This window comes from Callospermophilus lateralis, chromosome 5, assembly GCF_048772815.1.
Source record: "Callospermophilus lateralis isolate mCalLat2 chromosome 5, mCalLat2.hap1, whole genome shotgun sequence".
Taxonomy (NCBI): Eukaryota; Metazoa; Chordata; class Mammalia; order Rodentia; family Sciuridae; genus Callospermophilus; species Callospermophilus lateralis.
The window spans coordinates 45,856,455-45,876,483 of record NC_135309.1 but is presented as its reverse complement, the minus strand read 5'-3'; the positions used below and the strand labels follow the sequence as shown (position 1 = coordinate 45,876,483).

The 20,029-nt window shown below is 43.9% G+C and overlaps 1 protein-coding gene across 3 annotated transcripts in view; it reads left to right on the top strand.

Moving 5' to 3' along the window:
* Positions 1–20,029, top strand: part of Spock1 (SPARC (osteonectin), cwcv and kazal like domains proteoglycan 1) — a 479,091-nt gene that overhangs the window by 82,201 nt on the left and 376,861 nt on the right. For 2 of the 3 annotated variants that reach the window (XM_076855871.1, XM_076855870.1), the window contains exon 2: positions 10,748–10,756. The exons of the other annotated variant lie outside the window; for it this stretch is intronic. In XM_076855871.1, the coding sequence (XP_076711986.1) occupies positions 10,748–10,756 (9 nt within the window). The remainder of the gene's footprint in view (positions 1–10,747; positions 10,757–20,029) is intronic. 3 annotated transcript variants of the gene reach the window in all.

Genomic DNA, 20,029 nt, shown 5'->3' with positions numbered 1-20,029 from the left:
ACATAAAGTTAGAAATATTTGAGCTGAAAGTGACCTTAAGAGTTACTCAGTATACAAAATAAGAGTAAGTTTTTTCCATGTTTGCCATAACTAGGAGCTGACATCATTCTCTCTTCCCTTTACTTTTCTCAAGTTGGGTTCAAAGACAACCGAGCTCATTGTAAGGAGGGCAAGGAGAGATGTGTTTCAGGGTCAAGAGCATTTCAGGGGCATTGCATTCTAGAATGGAACTTTTAAGGTGATAATAATCACAGCAAAGTGGTGTGATCTCTCTTCTCTATTTCTCTTTGTAGTTACTTGGTTGAGTATCAATGTTGAGCTCATGTGAGAGGAAGCAGAGATATCTATGCACCTATCTCTCCTCCCTATCCTCACTCCTTTCATCCAGTTTTCAGAACCCACCACTCATGATGGAGTTAGGGGAGACCTAGCTGCTTCTGCCTGCTGTAATTCATGGAGAGTGCTGGCACACGGCACTGAGTAACAGTCAGGACCTTGGTCCTCATGGGCCTTATAGTCTACTAGAGCAAATAGCCAACAAACAAACAAATCATCTATTTTCAGGTAGTGGTAAGTGCTATGAAGGATATAAATCAAAATGCAGTGAAATAACCTTCCAGAGAAATGAAATGGCATCTGCAAAGGCTCCCCTGTGGTGCAGAACTTGGCCTGTTGCAGGGGCTGCAAGGAGGCCGGGTGTCTGGAGGCAGGAGAGGGGACGAATTGGCACAGGCCCTGCAGGGCCTTGGGGCTTAGCAGCAGAACTTTGAATGTCATTCTAAGCATGGAGGAACTGCTGAGGGGTTTTAGGCCAGGGAATGATGTGATCTGACATTGGTTCCAGATGTTCTCGAGTTCTCTGGCTCCGTTTTTCTCTGAGCTGGTAGGAGTACAATGACTTGTGCGTTTGTACAGAGCAGAAACACTTGAGATCTGGTTTTGTGTCAGGGTGGGGAGAAACGAGCTCCTTTGTGCTATCCTGGGGTTTAGGAGTTCTCTGTGGAATCCAGTCTGAATCACTGATATTTTCTGTTGGGGTCTGAGTTCAGGAAAGCAATACTTCTATTGCCATATATTTTTCACAGAGACCTTGGTAGGGGGGATATGGGCCCAGGCATGATTTAGGCATCCCTGAGTCACTATCTAATGCTACTATTGCATAGTTCCCTAATCTAATCACCAACTTCCCTTGTCAGTTTCACCCAGCTAGAAGTAATGGCAAGACCCTCGGGGTCCTGTGTCCTAGGCAGGTCTAATTTTTATGTACCATCCTGCCCTCTGGGTTAAGCCTGTCAGTGCTGCCCTTTCTCTGTCTCCTGTGCCTTCCCAAGTTTCTCCCCAATTGTGAAATGTAGCTTGAAGTAAAAAAAGCAGTGTTGTCTTCTTTCCCTTGAGACTAAGATCAATTGCCCTAAAATTGCTTATTCTCCTTGGACAGCAGCTGGTTCAAAGTGACAGCTGTGGAGTTGAAGTAAAGATCTAATATCTGTTTTTCCAGACCATAAAATTATATCCTGCTCCAGTACGTATTTCACTGGTATAATTAAGCTGTTAATTCTCTACGGGTTTATTTCTGCCGTATTTTAACAGCACCCCAGGATGCTGTTAATGCTTCAGAGTGTCTAAGGTTGAGACCTCAGTTCCAGACCCAGCTCTGCCACTTACTACCTTTTTGGCCTTAGGCAAATTTCTTTCTTCTGTGAGTGTCAGTGTCCTCAATATAAAATTGATGTAATAGCAGAAGCTAATGGAAGCTAGCGTTCCTACTTAGGCTACGGAAGCACTGTCTTGAATAATTCATTTATTCCTTTCAATAATCCTGAATGGCAAGAACCGTTGTTATTTCCATTTTATGGCTGTGAACACCAAGTCCCTGATCCGAGACCATTTCTTCTACTAGAAAGTAGCTGGGATCTGTGCTCTGAGCAACTAACTAAACTTATTCATAGAGCCTCTTTCTGAGGTCACGGTGAGAATTCAATGAAAAAAAAATGTGGCTGTCACATAGCCAGTGCTCATCTGTCTTCCTTGAATTCTGAGGAGTCCCCAGTATCAATCTAACAAAAGAGTTGAAAGACCTCTACAACAAAAACCATAGAACACTAAAGAAGGAAATTGAAGAAAACCTTAGAAGATGGGAAGATCTCCCATGCTTTTGGATAGGCAAAATTAATATTGTCAAAATGGCCATACTACCCAAAGCACCATATAGATTCAATGAAACTCCAATTAAAATCCCAATGTCATTCCTTATAGAAATAGAAAAAGCAATCATGAAATTCATTAGGAAAAATAAGAGACCCACAATAGCCAAAGCAATCCTTAGCAAGGAAAATGAAGCAGGAGGCAACACAATACCAGACCTTAAACTATACTACAGAGCAATAGTAACAAAAACAGCATGGTATTGGTACCAAAATAGACATGTAGACCAGTGGTACAGAATAGAAGACACAGAGACAAACCCACATAAATACAGTTATCTCATATTAGACAAAGGCACCAAAAATATACTTTGGAGAAAAGGTAGCCTCTTCTACAGATGGTGCTGGGAAAACTGGAAATCCATATGCAGCAAAATGAAACTGAATCCCTATCTCTTACCAGGCACAAAACTCAACTCAAAGTGGATCAAGGACCTAGGAATTAGATCAGAGACCCTGCGTCTAATAGAGGAAAAAGCAGGCCCAAATCTTCATCACATCAGATTAGGCCTTGACTTCCTTAATAAGACTCCTAAAATGCAAGGAATAAAATCAAGAATCAATAAATGGGATGAATCAAAACTAAAAAGCTTCTTCTCAGCAAAAGAAACAATTATTGAGGTGAAGAGAGAGCCTACATTTTGGGAGCAAATTTATGTCAGAACACTAATCTCCAGGATATATAAAGAACTCAAAAAACTTAATACCAAAAAAGCCAAACCAAAACAAAACAACCAAAAAACTCTAAACAACCCAATCTATAAATGGGCTAAGGAACTGAACAGACACTTCTCAGAAGATTTATAAGCGATCAACAAATATATGAAAAAATGATCATCTTTAGTAAGCAGAGAAATGCAGATCAAAACTACTCTGATTTCATCCCAGCCCAGTCAGAATGGCAGTTATCAAGAATACAAGCAACAATAAATGTTGGAGAGAATGTGGGGAAAAAGGTACACTCATACATTACTGGTAGGTTGCAAATTTGTGCAACCACTTTGGAAAGCAGTGTGGAGATTCCTCAGAAAACTTGGAATGAAACCACCATTTGACCCAACTATCCTACTCCTTGGTCTATACCTAAAAGACTTAAAATCAGCATACTATAGTGACCTAGCCATACCAATGTTTATAGCAGCTGAATTCACAACCTAGGTGTCCATCAATAGATGAATGGATAAAGAAACTGTGGTGTGTGTATATATATATATATATATATATACACACACACACACACACACACACACACACACACAATGGAATATTACTCAGTATTAAAAGAGAGTGAAATTATGACATTTGCAGGTAAATGGATAGAGTTGGAGAATATCATGCTATGTGAAGTAAGCCAATCCCCAAAACTAAAGGCCAAATATTTTCTCTGATTAATGGATACTGATCTGTGATTGGGAGTGGGGGCATGGGAAGAATGGAGGAACTTTGGATTGGGCAAAAGGAGAGTAGAGAGGGGTTATGAGGGTAGGAAAGATGTTGGAATGAGATGGACATCATTACCCTGTATGATTGTGCAAATGGTGTATCTCTACACCAAATACAACCAGAGAATTGAAATGTTGCACTCCATTTGTGTACGATGAATTGAAATGCATTCAGCTGTCATGTACAACTAAGTAGAACAAATAAAAAATTAAAAAAAAAAAGAGAATTCTGAGGAGTTGTCCTCTTGGAAGCCTTCTAAATAGAAGGGGAGAAGCATGAATCCAAATGAACTTTCTGCTGATGGTGACAGTCTGGTGGCACCCAGTGCTCAAGATGTTAAGTTGTGAGATGTTGACAAGGTAAAACTGCCTGAAAAGTGTTGGTCTGCCAGGACCCCAGCCAGCTGCCTTCCGTACGTGGGCTGGAATCTGCTCCTGCTGGGCTCTGTTGCTCCTGCCAGGGTGCTCTCTCCTGGATGTGCTCCTCAGCCTGTGCATTCCTATTTTCCTTAGGATGACTTTGGCATCCATGTGGTTTGGTGTCAACATGGAGCACTGGGGATGACACCACTTTTACATGTCACTGGGTGTGCCTGTCCTAGTGAGTGGCTGCCTTTGTCAGGATGCCTGGCTCCTGGGCTGGGAGCCTCTTTCATGGTGAGATTGCTCTGTAGGATGCTGGGCTCCTCAAGCCAAGGAGCATGAGTTTTCTCATCATGCTCCCTTGAAACATGAGTTTTCTCATCATGCTCCCTTGAAACTGAGGACATCCTGTTAGCCATTGTGACAGGAGCTTGGACAGCAGCAAGTTCCCCGGGGACGTGGGAGGAACATGGGATGGTGACAGAATCGGGACACTGTCCAGTCACAAGCTCTTCTGTTTTTTCTTTCCTTTCAGCTGTCTGGGCCATGTTGGCCAGCAGGGTAGAGCTGGGGACTTGGCCACTGCAGGAAGCCTGTGGAGCCGTGCAGCCCCCCAGGCTGGGTTTCCAGATGTGTGTTGGAGTGGCACATCTGATCCACCACACTGCACTGTGGCCCTTGCTTCCTTTGCTAATGAGGAATAAAGAGGCGTCCTCTCAAATTAGAAATTCAAATATCTGTCTAAACGGGAAAAGGCATTCGTCAGGCTTTTCTCTTCCCTTTGCCCTCTACAGTTGGGGTTTGGTGAATGGGCCAGTTCCTTTTGGTCCATCTCTATCTGAAGACTTACACCTGGGAAGAGAACAGAGAGCGCCTTTCCTGCTTTGTGGCTTATTCATGCCAAGAGGGGCTGGCCTGAGGAGCAGGTTCTGTGGCTGCTGCTGGGCCCTGGGCTGCCCCCAGAGAACCCTTGTTTCTGCCTGGAGGAGAGGACGGAGGAGAAATGGCTGCCACCTTGCCTCTGGCCTCTCCCAGAAAGCACACCCCAGGCTCTCCCGCCTTTCAGTGACTTAATAAGGAGCAGTTCAGCTGATTTATGGGGCTAAGATAAGCTCATTATGGGAGTTGTCAGTAATTATATAAATTGATGAGGGGATTTCCCTGTTCTTCCCTTGGATGCTCGCAAAATCATTTCACGTTGATTTCACTTTCTTGACCTAAACAGTGATGAATTTAGACATTAGCCTTTTCCAGTTCAGAATAACTTCTGCTCTCTGCATCTGTCGCTTTGTAACGAGCTCATCTTTAGGTGGGGTTTCTGAGGAAGTCTTCCAGCACCGTGGGTGACCAAAGGTTCCCTGTGTCTTTGAAAGGGTTGCGATGTCTTCATTTTCCTAATTATTAAATATTTGTTAAGAGCATCACCTGGAAGGACCTCAGCCTGCTGCCTCCTGTTATAAATGTTCTTTGCATTGGCAGCCAGATTCAAAGGGAACGATGGAGCCATCTTACAGATGAAAACCCCGGAGCACCTGAAAGCAAGACTTTGTGGGCAGTGCCGACGTGGTGTGACTCTTCATGTTTTCAATGATTAGTCAGATCATTAGCACCAGGGGTGACAAACCCACAGGGTCAGTCTGGCTTGCAGATATGTTTTGTGAGGCCTGTACGTTATGTTAAAAATGTTGTTTAAAAAAACGAGAACATATCATGAAGAATTCATATGTATGATTTTCTTATTTCTCAGACATGGACCTCCTGTCCACAGTCCCTTATGGAGGGAGGCAGGTGGCTGCTGTTGAGGAGCGGCTGCCCCTTCACTCTCCAGCTTTTCTTGGTTTGCCCCTCATCTACTTTGCTTTTGGAAGTTTGCAGTTTTCAGTTTGACCTCAGCTGGCATTTGAGTTTGTCACTCCAGGACAGGACTAGCGAAGGTGGCCTTGCTCAGGGACTTTCGCCCATGAGCTCTGTCACACCCATTCTGGCTCAGGTAAACACTTCACATCTGGGCTACTGCAGGCACCTTCCAACAGGCCTGCCTTTTTCTACCTGTGTCCTTAGGTCTCCCACACCCCCAGTCTATGCTCAGCCCAGAAGTCAGGTTGGTTCCTTTAAAACATGTTGGAACATATCACTCTTCTGTTCAAAAGTCTGTTCTGGCTCCTCATGTCCCTCAGAGGAAAAGCCAAAGTGCTCACAGTATCTCACAGGGCCATGATGATTAGCCCCCTGTTATCTCTCTGAACTGGTCCCCTTCTATCCCCCTCACTCATTCCGTTCCAGCCATACTGATGCCCTTGCTGTTTCTTGAACATGCCAGACCTTAGGCTGCTTGCCCATTCCGCCAGGAACACTCTACCCTAGATGCCTGCTTGGCTACTTCTTTCCTTCCTTGAGGTCTTGGCTCAAATCTCCCCTTTTCTCTGAGGCTGCACCTGGCCTTCTTATTTATTACTGTGACCTACTCTTATCCCGCATTTCTCATTCCCCCTGAGCTGGCCCTACTTTTTCATTTCTCTAAGCATTTATTCCATTTTAAACACATTGGATCTTTTTTTAAAAAAAAATCAGATCTAATGTGTCTCTTCTCTTGCAGGAATGTGAATTCGACACTGACTGCTTCATCCTGAGTCCCGTGAGCAATGCCTCACACCACAGCATTCAGGAAATTCTGCTGAGATGAAATCTTAGAGTAGTTTTGATCTGCATTTCTCTAATTACTAGAGATGTTGACCATTTTTCCATATATTTGTTGATCAAATGTACATCATCTTCTGGGAAGTATCCATTCAGCTCCTTAGCCCATTTATTGACTGGGTTGTTGTTTTTTTGGTGCTAAGTTTTTTGAGTTCTTTATATATCCTGGAGATTAGTGCTCTGATGTACATGTGTCAAAAATTTTATCCCAAAACATAGGCTCTCTCTTCACCTCAATGATTATGTCTTTTGCTGAGAAGAAGCTTTTTAGTTTGAATCCATTCCATTTATTAATTCTTGATTTTATTTTTTGCACCTTAGGAGTCTTGTTAAGGAAGTCAGAGCCTAATCTGATGTGATTTCTTTTATTAGGTGTAAGGTCTCTGGTCTAATTCCTAGGTCCTTGATCCACTTTGAGTTGAGTTTTGTGCCTGGTGAGAGATAGGGATTTAGTTTCATTTTGCTGCATATGGATTTCCACTTCTCCCAGCACTATTTGTATATATATGTATATATATATACATGTATATACACACACAATGGAATATTACTAAGCATTAAAAGGTAATAAAATTATGGCATTTGTAGGTAAATTGATGGAGTTGGAGAATATCATGTTAAGGGAAGTAAGCCAGTCCCCCAAATCCAAAGGCGGAATGTTCTCTATGCTAAGTGTATGTTGATCCATAATCGGGGGGGGGGGGCATGGGAAAAATGAAGGAACCTTGATTGGGCAAAGCGAAGGAAGGGGCAGGGAGGGGGCATGGGGGCAGAAAAGATGGAATGAGATGGACATCATTACCTTAGGTACATGTATGACTGCACATATGGTGTGACGCTACATCGTATACAACCAGAGAAATGAAAAATTGTGCTGCAATTGTGTACCATGAATCAAAATGCATTCTGCTGTCATATATATCTAATTAGAATAAATAATTAAGTAATTTAAAAAAGAAAGGTCTGCTGTCAGTGTTGTTGAAATCATGGAGTTTCCCGAGAGCTTCCTGGGCAGGCCATTTGGAGCTGGGATCTTTGTGCGGCTTAGCAGCAACCTCAGTGGAGGAAGTGGTAGCCTGAATCTATGCAGCCCAGATGGGAGGGCCAGATCCCAGCGCTTCCCCTTGGTCTGGTTTGCTATACTCAGTCTCCTTGCTTTTCTGCCCTCTCTCTGTAAATGAGAGTCAAGATGGCAGCATGTGTGTCAAAGAGAGCTAAGAAGGAATAGAGAAAGGGGGCAAGAAATAGTTGCAGAGCTCTGAGTCATTGAGCTGGGGACCTCAGGCCCATTTCTGGGCTCTACCCTGTACAAGGTAAGCCTGTTGTTGGAGAGATTGTTCGAGATCATTCGCAGCTCTGTAGTGCTGTCCAACGATAGCTCTAACAAGATCCTGGTGTAGCAGCCGGTGTCTTGCACTTAGCAGGAGGGCCTGCAGGATTGTGCCTCTCACCGAACCTCTCTTGCAGCTGTTTCCTAAACCTGAATCAATGATATTGAAGATATACTTTTTCTTAACGCTTCAGATTTTCAGTAGTCTTTTTTGAGTCCAGATATTTTCTCTGCACCCAGTGAATTGCAGCATGGTTCCAACGTGTCCTAGATGCTGCCTTAGCCATGGTTTTAATGGTCTTTCTTGGGGGTATGGGAGGGATAGGCTGAGTTCTCGCCTACGTGGCTGCTTTGGGGAGCCAGAATTCATACTGTGGTGTCTAATGTAGTACCGGTTTCCATTTCCATTTCTGCTTCCTGATAGAGAATTAATTATAGTTAAATATGAAACAACACAGGCCAACCTTGGCCTTGGCCAAATGGCATAAAACACACCTCATTCCCACTCCAGATGGTTGTCAATAAAAAGTGACATTTAAAAATGCTGACTAAATCCAAGCTCGTGAAACGCTTTCTTCCATGATTTAAATTTGTTTTGGAGGAGACATGCACGTCTGTCTTGTTCTAATGTCTGTGAGTACATCAATCTCAAATGAACTAGAGTATCTACAATGAGTGTATGTTTTTCTGAAAGTTTTTTCAAGAGAAACCTAAAAGCTTCTACCGGAACAAATGAAACCCCCTCTGACTGGGGGCAGCTGAAATAAATGGGCCTATTTTCTCTAAGACACGGAAGTGCTGCACTGGTAACCTGGCTCCTTTGGCTTTTCAGTGCCGGCCTCAAGGTGAAATTGTCATGAACAGATGGGGCTCCTTGTAGCTCTTTGGGAGGGAGATAGAATACCTCTGAGATAATACTAATAAACGTGCCATTTCACAGTAGCCCCTTCTGCCCAAGGAAACCTGAGTCTCGAATCTGGAGATCTTAGATGGAATGGAAGCTTTTCCTGAGTGAAGACACCTTTAACTTACCCCTAGAAGAAAGATCCAGGGACTCAAAGGCAGGTGAGAGAGCAGGGTGTGGGGAGTTTGTGCACATGTACACACATGTGCTCTCATATCCAGATTTTTTTGGTGTTTGTTGTGTGACTTTGGCTAAGCTATATAACCTCTCTTGAGTTTCCATTTCCCAACTTTGAAATGAGTTTTATAGTACCTGATAAATAGGGTCTATCCAAGCACTCAATAGGGCGATGCATATAGAACTAGAACATAACTCACACTTAAAAAGCATTAGCTCTTATTAATTATCATTTTCCTTAGTTTCCCCTTATCTCTCTGCATCTCACTAATCCTTACCTCTGTTGGAACAACGGAAAGATACATAGAAGCTTCTGAGCCTTGTTTTTCCTTCTGCTTCAGTGTTTCCATGCATGCGACCTGGTACCCATCATCCCTGTTGTCACAGTTCCCATTGCTCCATATGGATCGTAAGGAAGGGCCCCAGGTTCTCAGCCCACAGCTGTAGGTGGGGTTTGATGCCAGGATGCACCATAGTGCCTGCTGGGAGATTGGTCCTGTCTTTGCACTACCTGTATATCCACTGAATCTGGCTACTGAAAAAGCAGAACATTAATGGGTGGGTCTGGGAGGGGGCTTCCAGGGGATGCTCAGTGGGCAAGTCTGTGGAGAGGACTCCCTCTGAGCAGCAGAAGCCACCCCTGATTTGTGCAGCTGGAGTTTTCCTTTTCTTTGTCATCTTCCTCCCCCTCCTCCTCCCCTTCCTCTTCCCCCCTCCCCCACCTCCTCCCCCTCCTCCTCACCAGCAGTTCTTTGGAGCATTGTGTTTGGGTATTTGCCCATGGAGCACCCAGCTCCTTGGCTGAGAGGCAGTGCTTAAGTCCCCTCTAGAGCCCTCAAAAGTTCTAAGTGCCCTGTGTGCTGAGGGCCCTGCAAGGATGCTTTTGAAAGCTGCCGTGGCCATCAGCCCGCCACAGCTCTCTATAAAACCCCAAAGACCAGTTAGGCTGAAAGCTCTTCCTCTTGATCCCTTGAAGCAGGGGTAATATGTTATAATCCAAGGCCCATTTTCTAGGAAGTGCCAGTGAATCTTGTAGATTTGCTGTTCTCGCTGGGTGGTGGATAAGGCGGGAGCAGATGGCTCTCAGCACAGGTGTAGGCAGACCTCAGTGTCTCCTTATCCATTTGTGAATCTTTCCGTTCAGAGCTGGCCTGGGCTCCTTCTCCTTGAAGCCTCCAGCATAAGGAAGGTCTTTCCTGAGTCCTGCAGGGTCTCTCTAGTCTGGCTAGGTACAGACTGGCTGTAGGGACAAGCAGTAAGAATCTGCACAGGGGGACTGTATGTGGAATGTTGTCCTCTTTTACCCTGTGACCTGAGCTGGTAAGACACTGTAGTGTCTGTGACCATACCCACGTGAAGGGATAAGGAGACAACAGCCATCTTCCTACCCATGGTGAAACCCGGCACTTGTACGTGAGTCAGGTTATTTGCAGTTCAGTAGAAGAGATGAGCTTTGGGACAGAAAATCTTGAGAGATTGAAAAGTAATTCTGATTTTTAGGAAATGTTGACCTGAGATATGATGAGTCCAGAAAAGAAATTAAACTCTCCCAGCATTAACAAGCCTGGTGGTTTATTTATTCTTTATTAAAAATCAAGTTATACTCGTGTCTGTAATCTCAAGGGCTCAGGAGGTGGAGGTAGGAGGAGGACAAGTTCAAAGTCAGCCTCAGCAATTTAGTGAGGTTCTAAGCAACTTAGCAACACCCTGTCTCAAAATAAAAAACAAAAATGAGTGGGGATATGGTTCACTGCTTAAGCACCCCTGGGTTCAATTCCTGGAACCAAAACAGACAAGCAAAATTCCAGTTTTAAAATAAAAATCTAAATGACATCAGCTTTTGAAATACAGTTTGAAAAGGTTGACTTTTAGTCAGGGCCTGAAGCTTTCTTCTGCTCTTAGCAGGGTTTTCTCTTTACAGTGCAATTGCTTCGAGCCCAAACTAGGCCTGATCTTTGGGGTGCATCTGCTCACGTGGTTGGGAGGTGTGGAGGGATGGCAGACTTCTGCAGGAAATACGTTTTTCATGGTGGAATCAAAGTTACAGATTTTTTTAATACTTAAAGAGGTAATATAGTAAGATTGTAATACACACTGATCTCTAAACTTATCGAATTGTCAATCAGACCTCAATAAAGTAGTTAAAAGGAGACAAAGTAGTCCAGCAATGAAGGGTCTGGGCATTGGACAGTCCCTGGGGTATGTGCTAGAGTTAAATGAAATCGTGCTTGCAAAAGCTTGCTGCTCACCAGTCCTCAGTATTATGATCATGGCTACATCTTTAGATTCTTTCTTTGAAGTCGCCACTCCTGGCATATTTCACACCTTGTCTGGCATTACCTTCAGAGTCCTAATATGGGCTATTGGTACTCTGAAAAAAATTAAACTTTCAGGAAAAATAGTTTAATAAAATATAAATGCAAGTGTGTCTCTCAGGTGGCACATGCTGTCTCCTTGCCTGTCATTGTTCACAATTGAGGATAGGGTCATTTGCATGCAGATGGTCCTCCTCCATCTGATTCAGTTGGCTAAAATCTCAGGCCTTCTTCAGTTCTCCCTAGTCGCCTGCATTGTGAGGTTTTCTTTGAAAATCCAAATGGCTTGGTGCATGCTGTACCTGTTGGGTTGGTCTTTGTCTTGCCGGCGACTGCAGGTTATGGCAGATGGACCCATTCGGAATCCTCCATAAAGAATTTTTCTTGCTGCTTGTTCATTTTCAGAAATAAACAAGTGTTATAGTATTAGATTTTATCGATCACTTAACTAGGAAGAAATTATGGAAATATTATCCATAAAATCGTCATAAACCCCTGTTAATCTGCCAAATTTTCAAATTAGAGAATCAATTAGATTTGTTGAGTATTTGTTTAGCTGTGGTCTCTGGGTGACTCCTGCTTTATTTACACTCATAATTCCCCCAAAGATTTGTTTCTGTCTTCCTGGGAGAAGAATGTGTTCTGCATATCCTATCAGTAGCTGCTTGAAGGGATTGGGGCAGGAAGATAAATTAAGCAAATATTTCAGATTTGTTACTGTATTTTTGTGAGCCATATAAGTTAATGATCCAAGGCCAGATACATTGCTTAATGCCAGATACAATCACATTAAGTTCTGCTTTTCCTGGGGGAACAGGGGATGGATTGCAGCTCAGGTTTCTCTGGCCCATCTCCTGGGGTGATGGGAACCTGCCTCATGCCACTTTATCTTGGACTGAGCACTTGGTCTCCAGGCACCAATTATTTCAGACACGAGTTATTGTCATGGTGCCACCTCGTTGCAACCCATCAGCTAACAAGGCTGCCTCACTAAGCTTTGCATGTGCCCAGAAATATCAGGCAGGCCAGCCTCAGGGAAAGGGTTTTCAGTTAGCAGAATGGGCTTATGCATTGATGATATTGGTAGCCATCTGTAAGATGCAAGCTGGTCCTGGGCAGGCTCTCTAGACTACTGAAGATTGGGCCTTACCATTGTCATTCCAGTAGTTTGTTTCCTTCTTTTAGGTTCTGATGATTTTTTCCCCTTTGGAAAATCCTCAACATTCATTTGATGAGAATTTATTGAGCATCTACTATATGCTGGGTATCTGCTGTGGGTAGGAGAAGGGTTTCTAGAGCAGGCAAGGTCTGAGCCGAGTCCTAAAGGATGTGTAAGAGAGCCAGGTGCATGGATTTGCATGAATTAGCTTAATTGGACCACATAATAACACTAAGTGATGGGCAATGACGTTATTCCCACTCAGTGAAGGAGCAACTGAATTTCAGAGAGGGTAAGTAACTTGCCCAGCGTTAGGAGCTAATGTCCTTTGATGACCCTCTGGAGCCCATATTCTCAGAGCTTTACCAGTGGACGTGGGCAGCCTCTACAATTTGACCCACTGTTGGCAAGGAAACGGGGTACCCATTTGTGTGGAGAGAGGACAGTGAACAAGCCCCACCTCCCTCAGGCTGGCTCTGTGAGGGGAGGGGAGCTTGGGATGAGAGAGACCTGATCATCATCCTTGAGGAGTTGATGATCCTATTAGAAAAGTAAGGCTGGGAGAGCTCTTGCTGATAGAAACAGGTAAGTACAGCCACAGGTACTCCCCAGATATCAGTCTCTGGGAGAGGACAGCAAGCAGCTGTACACACTGGCCTGAACTTGTGCCACAGCGGGGTATGGTTCTCAAGCTGGGAGAAGGGGTGGCTGTGGCTCCTTCAATCTTGGATACCAGCCTTTGCTGCATGGGATGTCACTGCTCTTCTAGAGGCTCTCCGGCCAGCCATGGAACTCCCTGTACCCCATTTCCTAAAGGAATTTCTTGAAAAAACTCTGGCTCATTGATCTAGCAGAGTGGAAGGATGGCAGAGCAGGGTTTCTGGCTTTTGGACCAAGAATTTGGAAACATGAGTTCTAAGCCTGCCTCTATTGCACACTTTTCAGTGATGTTGGCAATTTACTTAATACTTCCGGGCCCTGTTTTCTTCATTTGTCAAATGAAAGTAATATGTACCTTACCGTAAGTAGACATTGATGGATATGAAAGTATTTTGAAGGATTCACGGTAGTTTTAGCGTAAGGCTCTTTGCAGAGTAAATTCTTAATGTCATAACACTTTCCCAGTTTGCTGGTAGGAGGAGGATAATGGCTACTGAGACCCGCTCTGGGTGGCTGTGAATTGGTCCTGCCATATTTTAAGGCCAGATGAATCACTTACTACACATAGCATTATTAATTAGTTACTTTGGATGGGTACTTAGTGTCTCTGTGTCTCTCCCATGACTACAAAATGAATGAGACTGAATTCTGCCTTGCACAGTTGTTATAAAAATTATATGAGATGATGTATGAAAGTCTCATGAAGCCTCATGAAGCAGAGAAAATGCCCAGAGAATGTTAGCAGCCCTCCCCCACACCACCTTAGATGCTGTGTGTGTGTTCATACATAGCTTCAGGTATAGCAGGAATGAGTCTTCCAGTCTAGTGATTGTGAATATCATTGTCCTAATTTCTGCCACATTATCAGACATATGAATTTATTTAAAGATATTTGTTACCAAATCAATCCCCCTTTCTTCCAACTTAGTCTTAAGTAATAATGCATGTGGAACCATAGGGTTCAGTGCACAATAATGTAAATTATTTCTGTGGTGTATGTGTACTCCCCACATACCTATACATATCTTCAAAATGTGTGTTTCATATTTTGAGAAACATGGTGCTCATCAAATCCCTTTGAGATACCTTTCTATTTGCAGGGTTTTCTGTTAACATCTCATTAATAAATACTCTAGGAGATTCCTCAGAAAACTTGGAACAGAATCACCATTTGACCCCGTTATCCCACTCCTCAGCATACACCCAAAGGACTTAAAATCAGCATACTATAATGATATGGCCACATCATTGTTCATAGCAGCTCAATTCACAATAGCTAAGCTATGGAAGCCACAAGATGCCTTTCAACAGATGAATGGATAAAGAAAATGTGATACATATACACAGTGGAATTTTACTCAGTTGTAAAGAAGAATGAAATTATGGAATTTGCTGGCAAATGAATGAAACTTGAGACTATTATACTAAGTGAAATAAGCCAATTCCCAAAAACTAAAGGCCAAATGTTCTCTTTGATATGAGGATGCTGACTCACAGTAGGTGGGGGTTGGATAGGGGAGAGGAGTGGAGTTTCGCTGAATTAGACGGGGTTGGGGTGGGGTGGGAGTGAGAAAGACTGTAGAATGAATTTGACATTCATATATGAATACCTGACTAGTGTAACTCCACATTATGTATAACCACAAGAATGGGAAGTTATATTCCATGTATATATGGTATGTCAAAATACATTCTCCTGTCATGATAACTAAAAAGAACAAATTAAAAAAAATATTCAGGCATTTTATAGGAGGGAGTTTGGTAGTGGGAAAGTTTATACCTGAGGAGAAGTTTGAAGAATAGAACTGGGTGACTTTCAGCATGGAAACCCAAATCCCATTTGGCCTGTGGGTCCTGAGGTTTGAACCCTCCATCTCTCTGTAGATAGTGGAACTCAAAAGTCTCAGCTGAAAGAGTCTTTGACAAAGCTGTAAAAATTGAGCAGCATCGCTGGTTGCAAAGAACTGCGGTTTACGCTGAAGAGGCATTCAGTATTGTGAATGCCACTAACATGTGGTCTTCTTGTTAGTGTTGGGACATTTGGGATCCTTCTAGGAGGAAGTTTAATGAATGACTTTGGTTAACTCTTCCTGCCTAGGCATTTCTCAAGGGGCAAGATAAAATCCCACCCAGGCTAGCAGCATGCTTAGCACTGGCTCCCCGGACCAACTCCTCCTCACCTCTTAGGAACGCAGTGCCCAGGCCTGGCAGGAGTTGACTTGTATCTCTTCCAAGCTGCACTGCAGGGACACTATTTCTGCTCAGTCAACTGCCTTCCCTCACCATGACCCTGGGTTCTCCTCTGTTCCAGCACATGCACTATGTAGCAGCTGCCTACATTTTGGCAGGTAGGTGGGTGATTGTCTTAGTTATTGAGCACAGTCAGTTGGGATTGAGTCAGCAGGTCTGGAGTGCCTGACTGGGTGTGGATGAGATGTGGGGAGCATGTGTCCTCCTGTGATTGCTCATGGAGACCAGCTCATCCCAGATCAGGGAAAATGTGTCCTGTTTGTCAAGACTGTGCTTTCATTCTCTTCTGAAGAGAAATGTGCTTTTAATTCCAGAGATCAGATGGGATGACTGGTATTCATATAGCTGATATATCATTTTAAAGAAAATTACTTTGGCATGCTTGACATCTATATGAATTGCTGATGAATTAAAGGAATGAATCCAGATCACATCAGAAATATTTCACCATTACAAAACATTGTGGTCTGCGGAAAACAAAATCCGATAAGGCTATAAAGCTCTCTGACTGTCCTTCTGAGCTGCAGACATGCAGCTATGGGACTATGTCATTGGCATAAATATGCTACATAGTGCACAGTCTAAAAGGAAGAGAAAAACCCCAGGAAAGAAATGAGAAGGTCTGGGTTTGTCCACAGCTCTGCCCATTGGCCACCACTTGTCATTTCATCTTCTTGGATTGTAGCTTTTCTGGGTGGTTGACTCTGCTTGAGTATCTGATAAAGGCTTTGCCCTCTCCCTGGAAAATGTGTACACATCCAAGAAGCATTTCTCACATAGTGCCGAGGCTTGGTGGACCCTTGGAAGACCTCATGGGCCTCACGGGCCTCAGCTTAAGGACTTCCCGACCTAATGAGCCCTACAGTTTCTTCCTGCTCAAGAGACCATCTCAAGACCTCATTAGACATTGGAGCACTCTTCTGTCACAGAGAGACAGGGAGAACTGGCCTCTGAGCTGACTTTCGCACTCACATGAGCTCTGTTTTCCTGGTTCAGCTTAGTGAACGTTTACTGAGCTGCATTACACATGAGACACTGGATCAGAGGAGAGTTGTAAAGGTGAATGAGATCATTCTCCATATTTGCAGCTCATCTCCTAGGGGGGCCGTTGATGTGGTCACCAGCCTGGAGGTGGGAGAAGGCCACAGGAGTGGGACCTTAGAGATCTCTGAAGTCTGATTCTAACTTTGTGTTGTGAAGAATTTTGTTCTTTGGTATCCTAGACACGTCATGGTGCCTCAGTTTCTTTAAGGTCACTGATTCTTACACTTTCTGCCTCTCCAAATTGTGACAGTTAGATCTGCTCATGTATGAATTTTTAGAAAGTTGGTCATTAATTGCTATGGTATGGTGTAGTGTATAGAGAGGTTAAATGATAAAACCCTCGTAATTAATGAAGAGTTTTACAGTGTACTAGTAGAGACGAATTCTTTGCCAGTAAAAAGTGAATAAAGTTGTGAAGGTGAATGATAGTACAGATTCAGAGTTTGGATGAGGAAGGCATTGCCTGGGGTTTGGCTGACTGAGGGAGCCTTTGACGAAATGTAGGTATCTTCCTGTTGATAGATTAATTGTAACTCTTTACTTTATTGTACAGATTATCCATGTCAGCTGTAGAAAAATAGAAAATACTAATTATTAAGAAACAGGCCTAAAACACATACTACCATCCATCATTTAAGCATGTGGAGATAACCATTTTTGGTCATTTGATATAAAACCTCTTAATCTTTGGATGCATGCACATATATGGAAATTTCCTCTTTTGATGGCACTTGATGACAATATGGAAGAAAAGAAAAATAAATATATATTGAGAATATACAAGGCTCCTGGCCTTGAGTTAGTCACTTAAGTCTATAGTATAAGTCTATAGTAAATGAAGTTAATACAGTTTCTCTAGAATATTGTCTTCTAGGCTGGGAGACAGGCATTAGACAAACAATTATTATTAATCTATAATTGCAGCTGTGTTATCTACTGTGCAGGTAAGCACACACAGACACAGCTGGATCCATGCTCTGGGTCATTGCTTTGCTAACACTTTCCTTCTGTAATGTACTGTGAATTTTTCTCCATGATACTTACTGTGTGCATCAGCTATCTGTGGTATACTCAGCCATCATAGAACCTCATGGATAGACTATAATGAGTGTTTATATTTGTAGTCAGCGGGGATTTCTTTATCGGGCTGGTCTTATGAAATGTCTGTGGGTCTTCTGGCTGCCACTGATGTAGGATGGCCTCTTCTAGAACAGCTTTATGCAGCTCATCTCCCCAGCAGCCAGCACTGGTGTATTCTCATGGAGATGCCCACGCACAAGAGCAGAAGCTGAAACACTCAGGTGCCTTTTTTAAGCTTCTGCTTATGTCACTGTTTAGAGGCATGGTCAGGGAAGTGTATACAGGGAAGGGTGAAAAATTGGGGCCTTTTATGCAATTGATCTACTTCAGTAAAAATTCTCAATTCTGCTCAGGATTCTATGACATTATTACATGCCTGTAGATGGGTAGGAGATTAGACATGGGTGTGTGTTGGCAAAGGTGTGGAGCAGCACTGCATATTGGGATTGGGTCAGTCATTTGCCAGGGATACCGGGAACGTGGAGGGCTTTATGTACGAGGAGAAAGAAGTTGGACTTTTCCGTAATGGAGGATGATACAATTGGATTAGAATCTCCCTCAAAAAGTAAATCTAAAAATGATATTTGGGATGCATTTGGATGAATAGAGGCTGGAGAAAGGGAGAGAAGTTACTGTGTGTTGGAGTAATCCAAGCATGGGCACAGAGGTAGAAGGAAATGGAAAGGAGGAGATGGGCCAGGTAGATGGATTACACTGGCTTTGGGGATTGGATTCTTACTGGCTGCTAGGTGCTATGCTATGCACTTGCCTGCGATCCTCAGAGAAGTGCTCGTGTTATTCCCTTTAACAGACCAGGAAACTGAGGCACAGTGATTAAGCATCTTATTCAAGGTCACACAGCCTCCTGGTGGGAGTGCTGGGCTGTGAGCCATGCCACTTGCCTCCAGAGCCTGCAGGCTGCACTGTGACTCCAGGAGGTGCCACTGAGGGAATTTGCTGTGAGACTTGATGACACTATGGAAGAAAAGAGAGAAAGAGATAAGTTACAGAAATAACTGAATGCTCTAGTCTAGGAGTAGTACTTTTGACAGATTGGAACACTAGGTGACAATCATTTTGCATGTTGGGGTTTTAAAGTTGCTGAGGTTGGAGTTGAATTCAGATGTGCTTTGGGCAGTTGAATGTCTATGGGCTGTGGATGGAAGAGCAGAAAAGCCCTGGACCTGAAGGATTGGTTCCAGGGAAGGAAAATGTAAGGATCAAAGAAAGCTGATAAAAGAGCCTGGAGTCAGGTTTACTTGTGTGAAAAGAAAGCAGAGCCAATAAAGAAGTGACCCGAATGGCAGGTTGGACACACACACGGAAACCTGTTATTCCTTCCAGACTGAAGGGGAAGCATTTCAAGATGGAGGAATGGTGTAGGGTCCACAGTGGGAAAAGATATGGGAAGAGAATTGAGAAGAGTTCTAGGGTTGGCAGTTTGGAGGTCATTGGGGGTGTGGGAGAAGGTGGCTTCGAGGGAGCTACAGAACCACCTGGAGGACAGGGGACAGTGTCAGATTTAGAGCCTGTGCTCAGGGGGCTTGGTGGTCAAAGCAGGAGCTTTGTGGGGCAGCAGGACTAAGGGAGAGGGCCCTCTGTGTGTTAGTGAGTGGAAGGAGACACCATGATTGAGGGTGCTCAGAGAGGGGCTGATTAAAGGAGCAAGTCCAGGAGCAACACAGGAAGGAGCAAGTCCAGGAGGAACACAAAACCTGCAGAGGAGGAGGAATTAACCATGAGGTATGGAGGGAGAGAGATATGGGACCCCTGTGGGAAGACTCTGAGTGACTTTGAGTTTAGGTGGGGCTGGGAGAAAGGGTAAGAAGCCCCTCTCAGATGCAGGACAGTGGTATTATTATTGCTGCGATGCTTTAACTAATTGTCACATGGGAACCAGTGAGCCTTCTAGAAATAGAACCTTACACACTCCCTCAGAGTGGCTTCCTCTTCTTAAGGTGGCCTTAAGGATTTCTGCTGGTTCTTCAGCCTCATCCAGCCATACCTTCTGCCTTGGGAGCTTGTTCTGTTTCACCTGCCAGGTCCCCCTGTCTCCTGGCCTTTGTTCAGATGGCTGACCTGTGACTGTGTTCTGTACTCCTCCTCCAGGAAGTGCCTTGTTCTCTGCTAAATCCCAGCCCTGATACCTGCCCAGCACACAGTAGGGGCTCAGCACAGACTTTCCGAGGGAAATTGAGACGGGTCTGGTGACACACAGAAGGAAGCCCTATTGCCCGTGGGAACGGAGAACGTCAGTGGCAGTGGGGATCCCTCCAGAATTTCCGCCCCTTCGTGGTGGTCATCAGGAGAACCACTGTGTCCTTTTTAAGCCTGGCCACCTGTCCTCTGCCCCACTGTCCTCTTTCTCTTTCTTTTTAGAACTGGAAATAGAGCAGACAAAGCA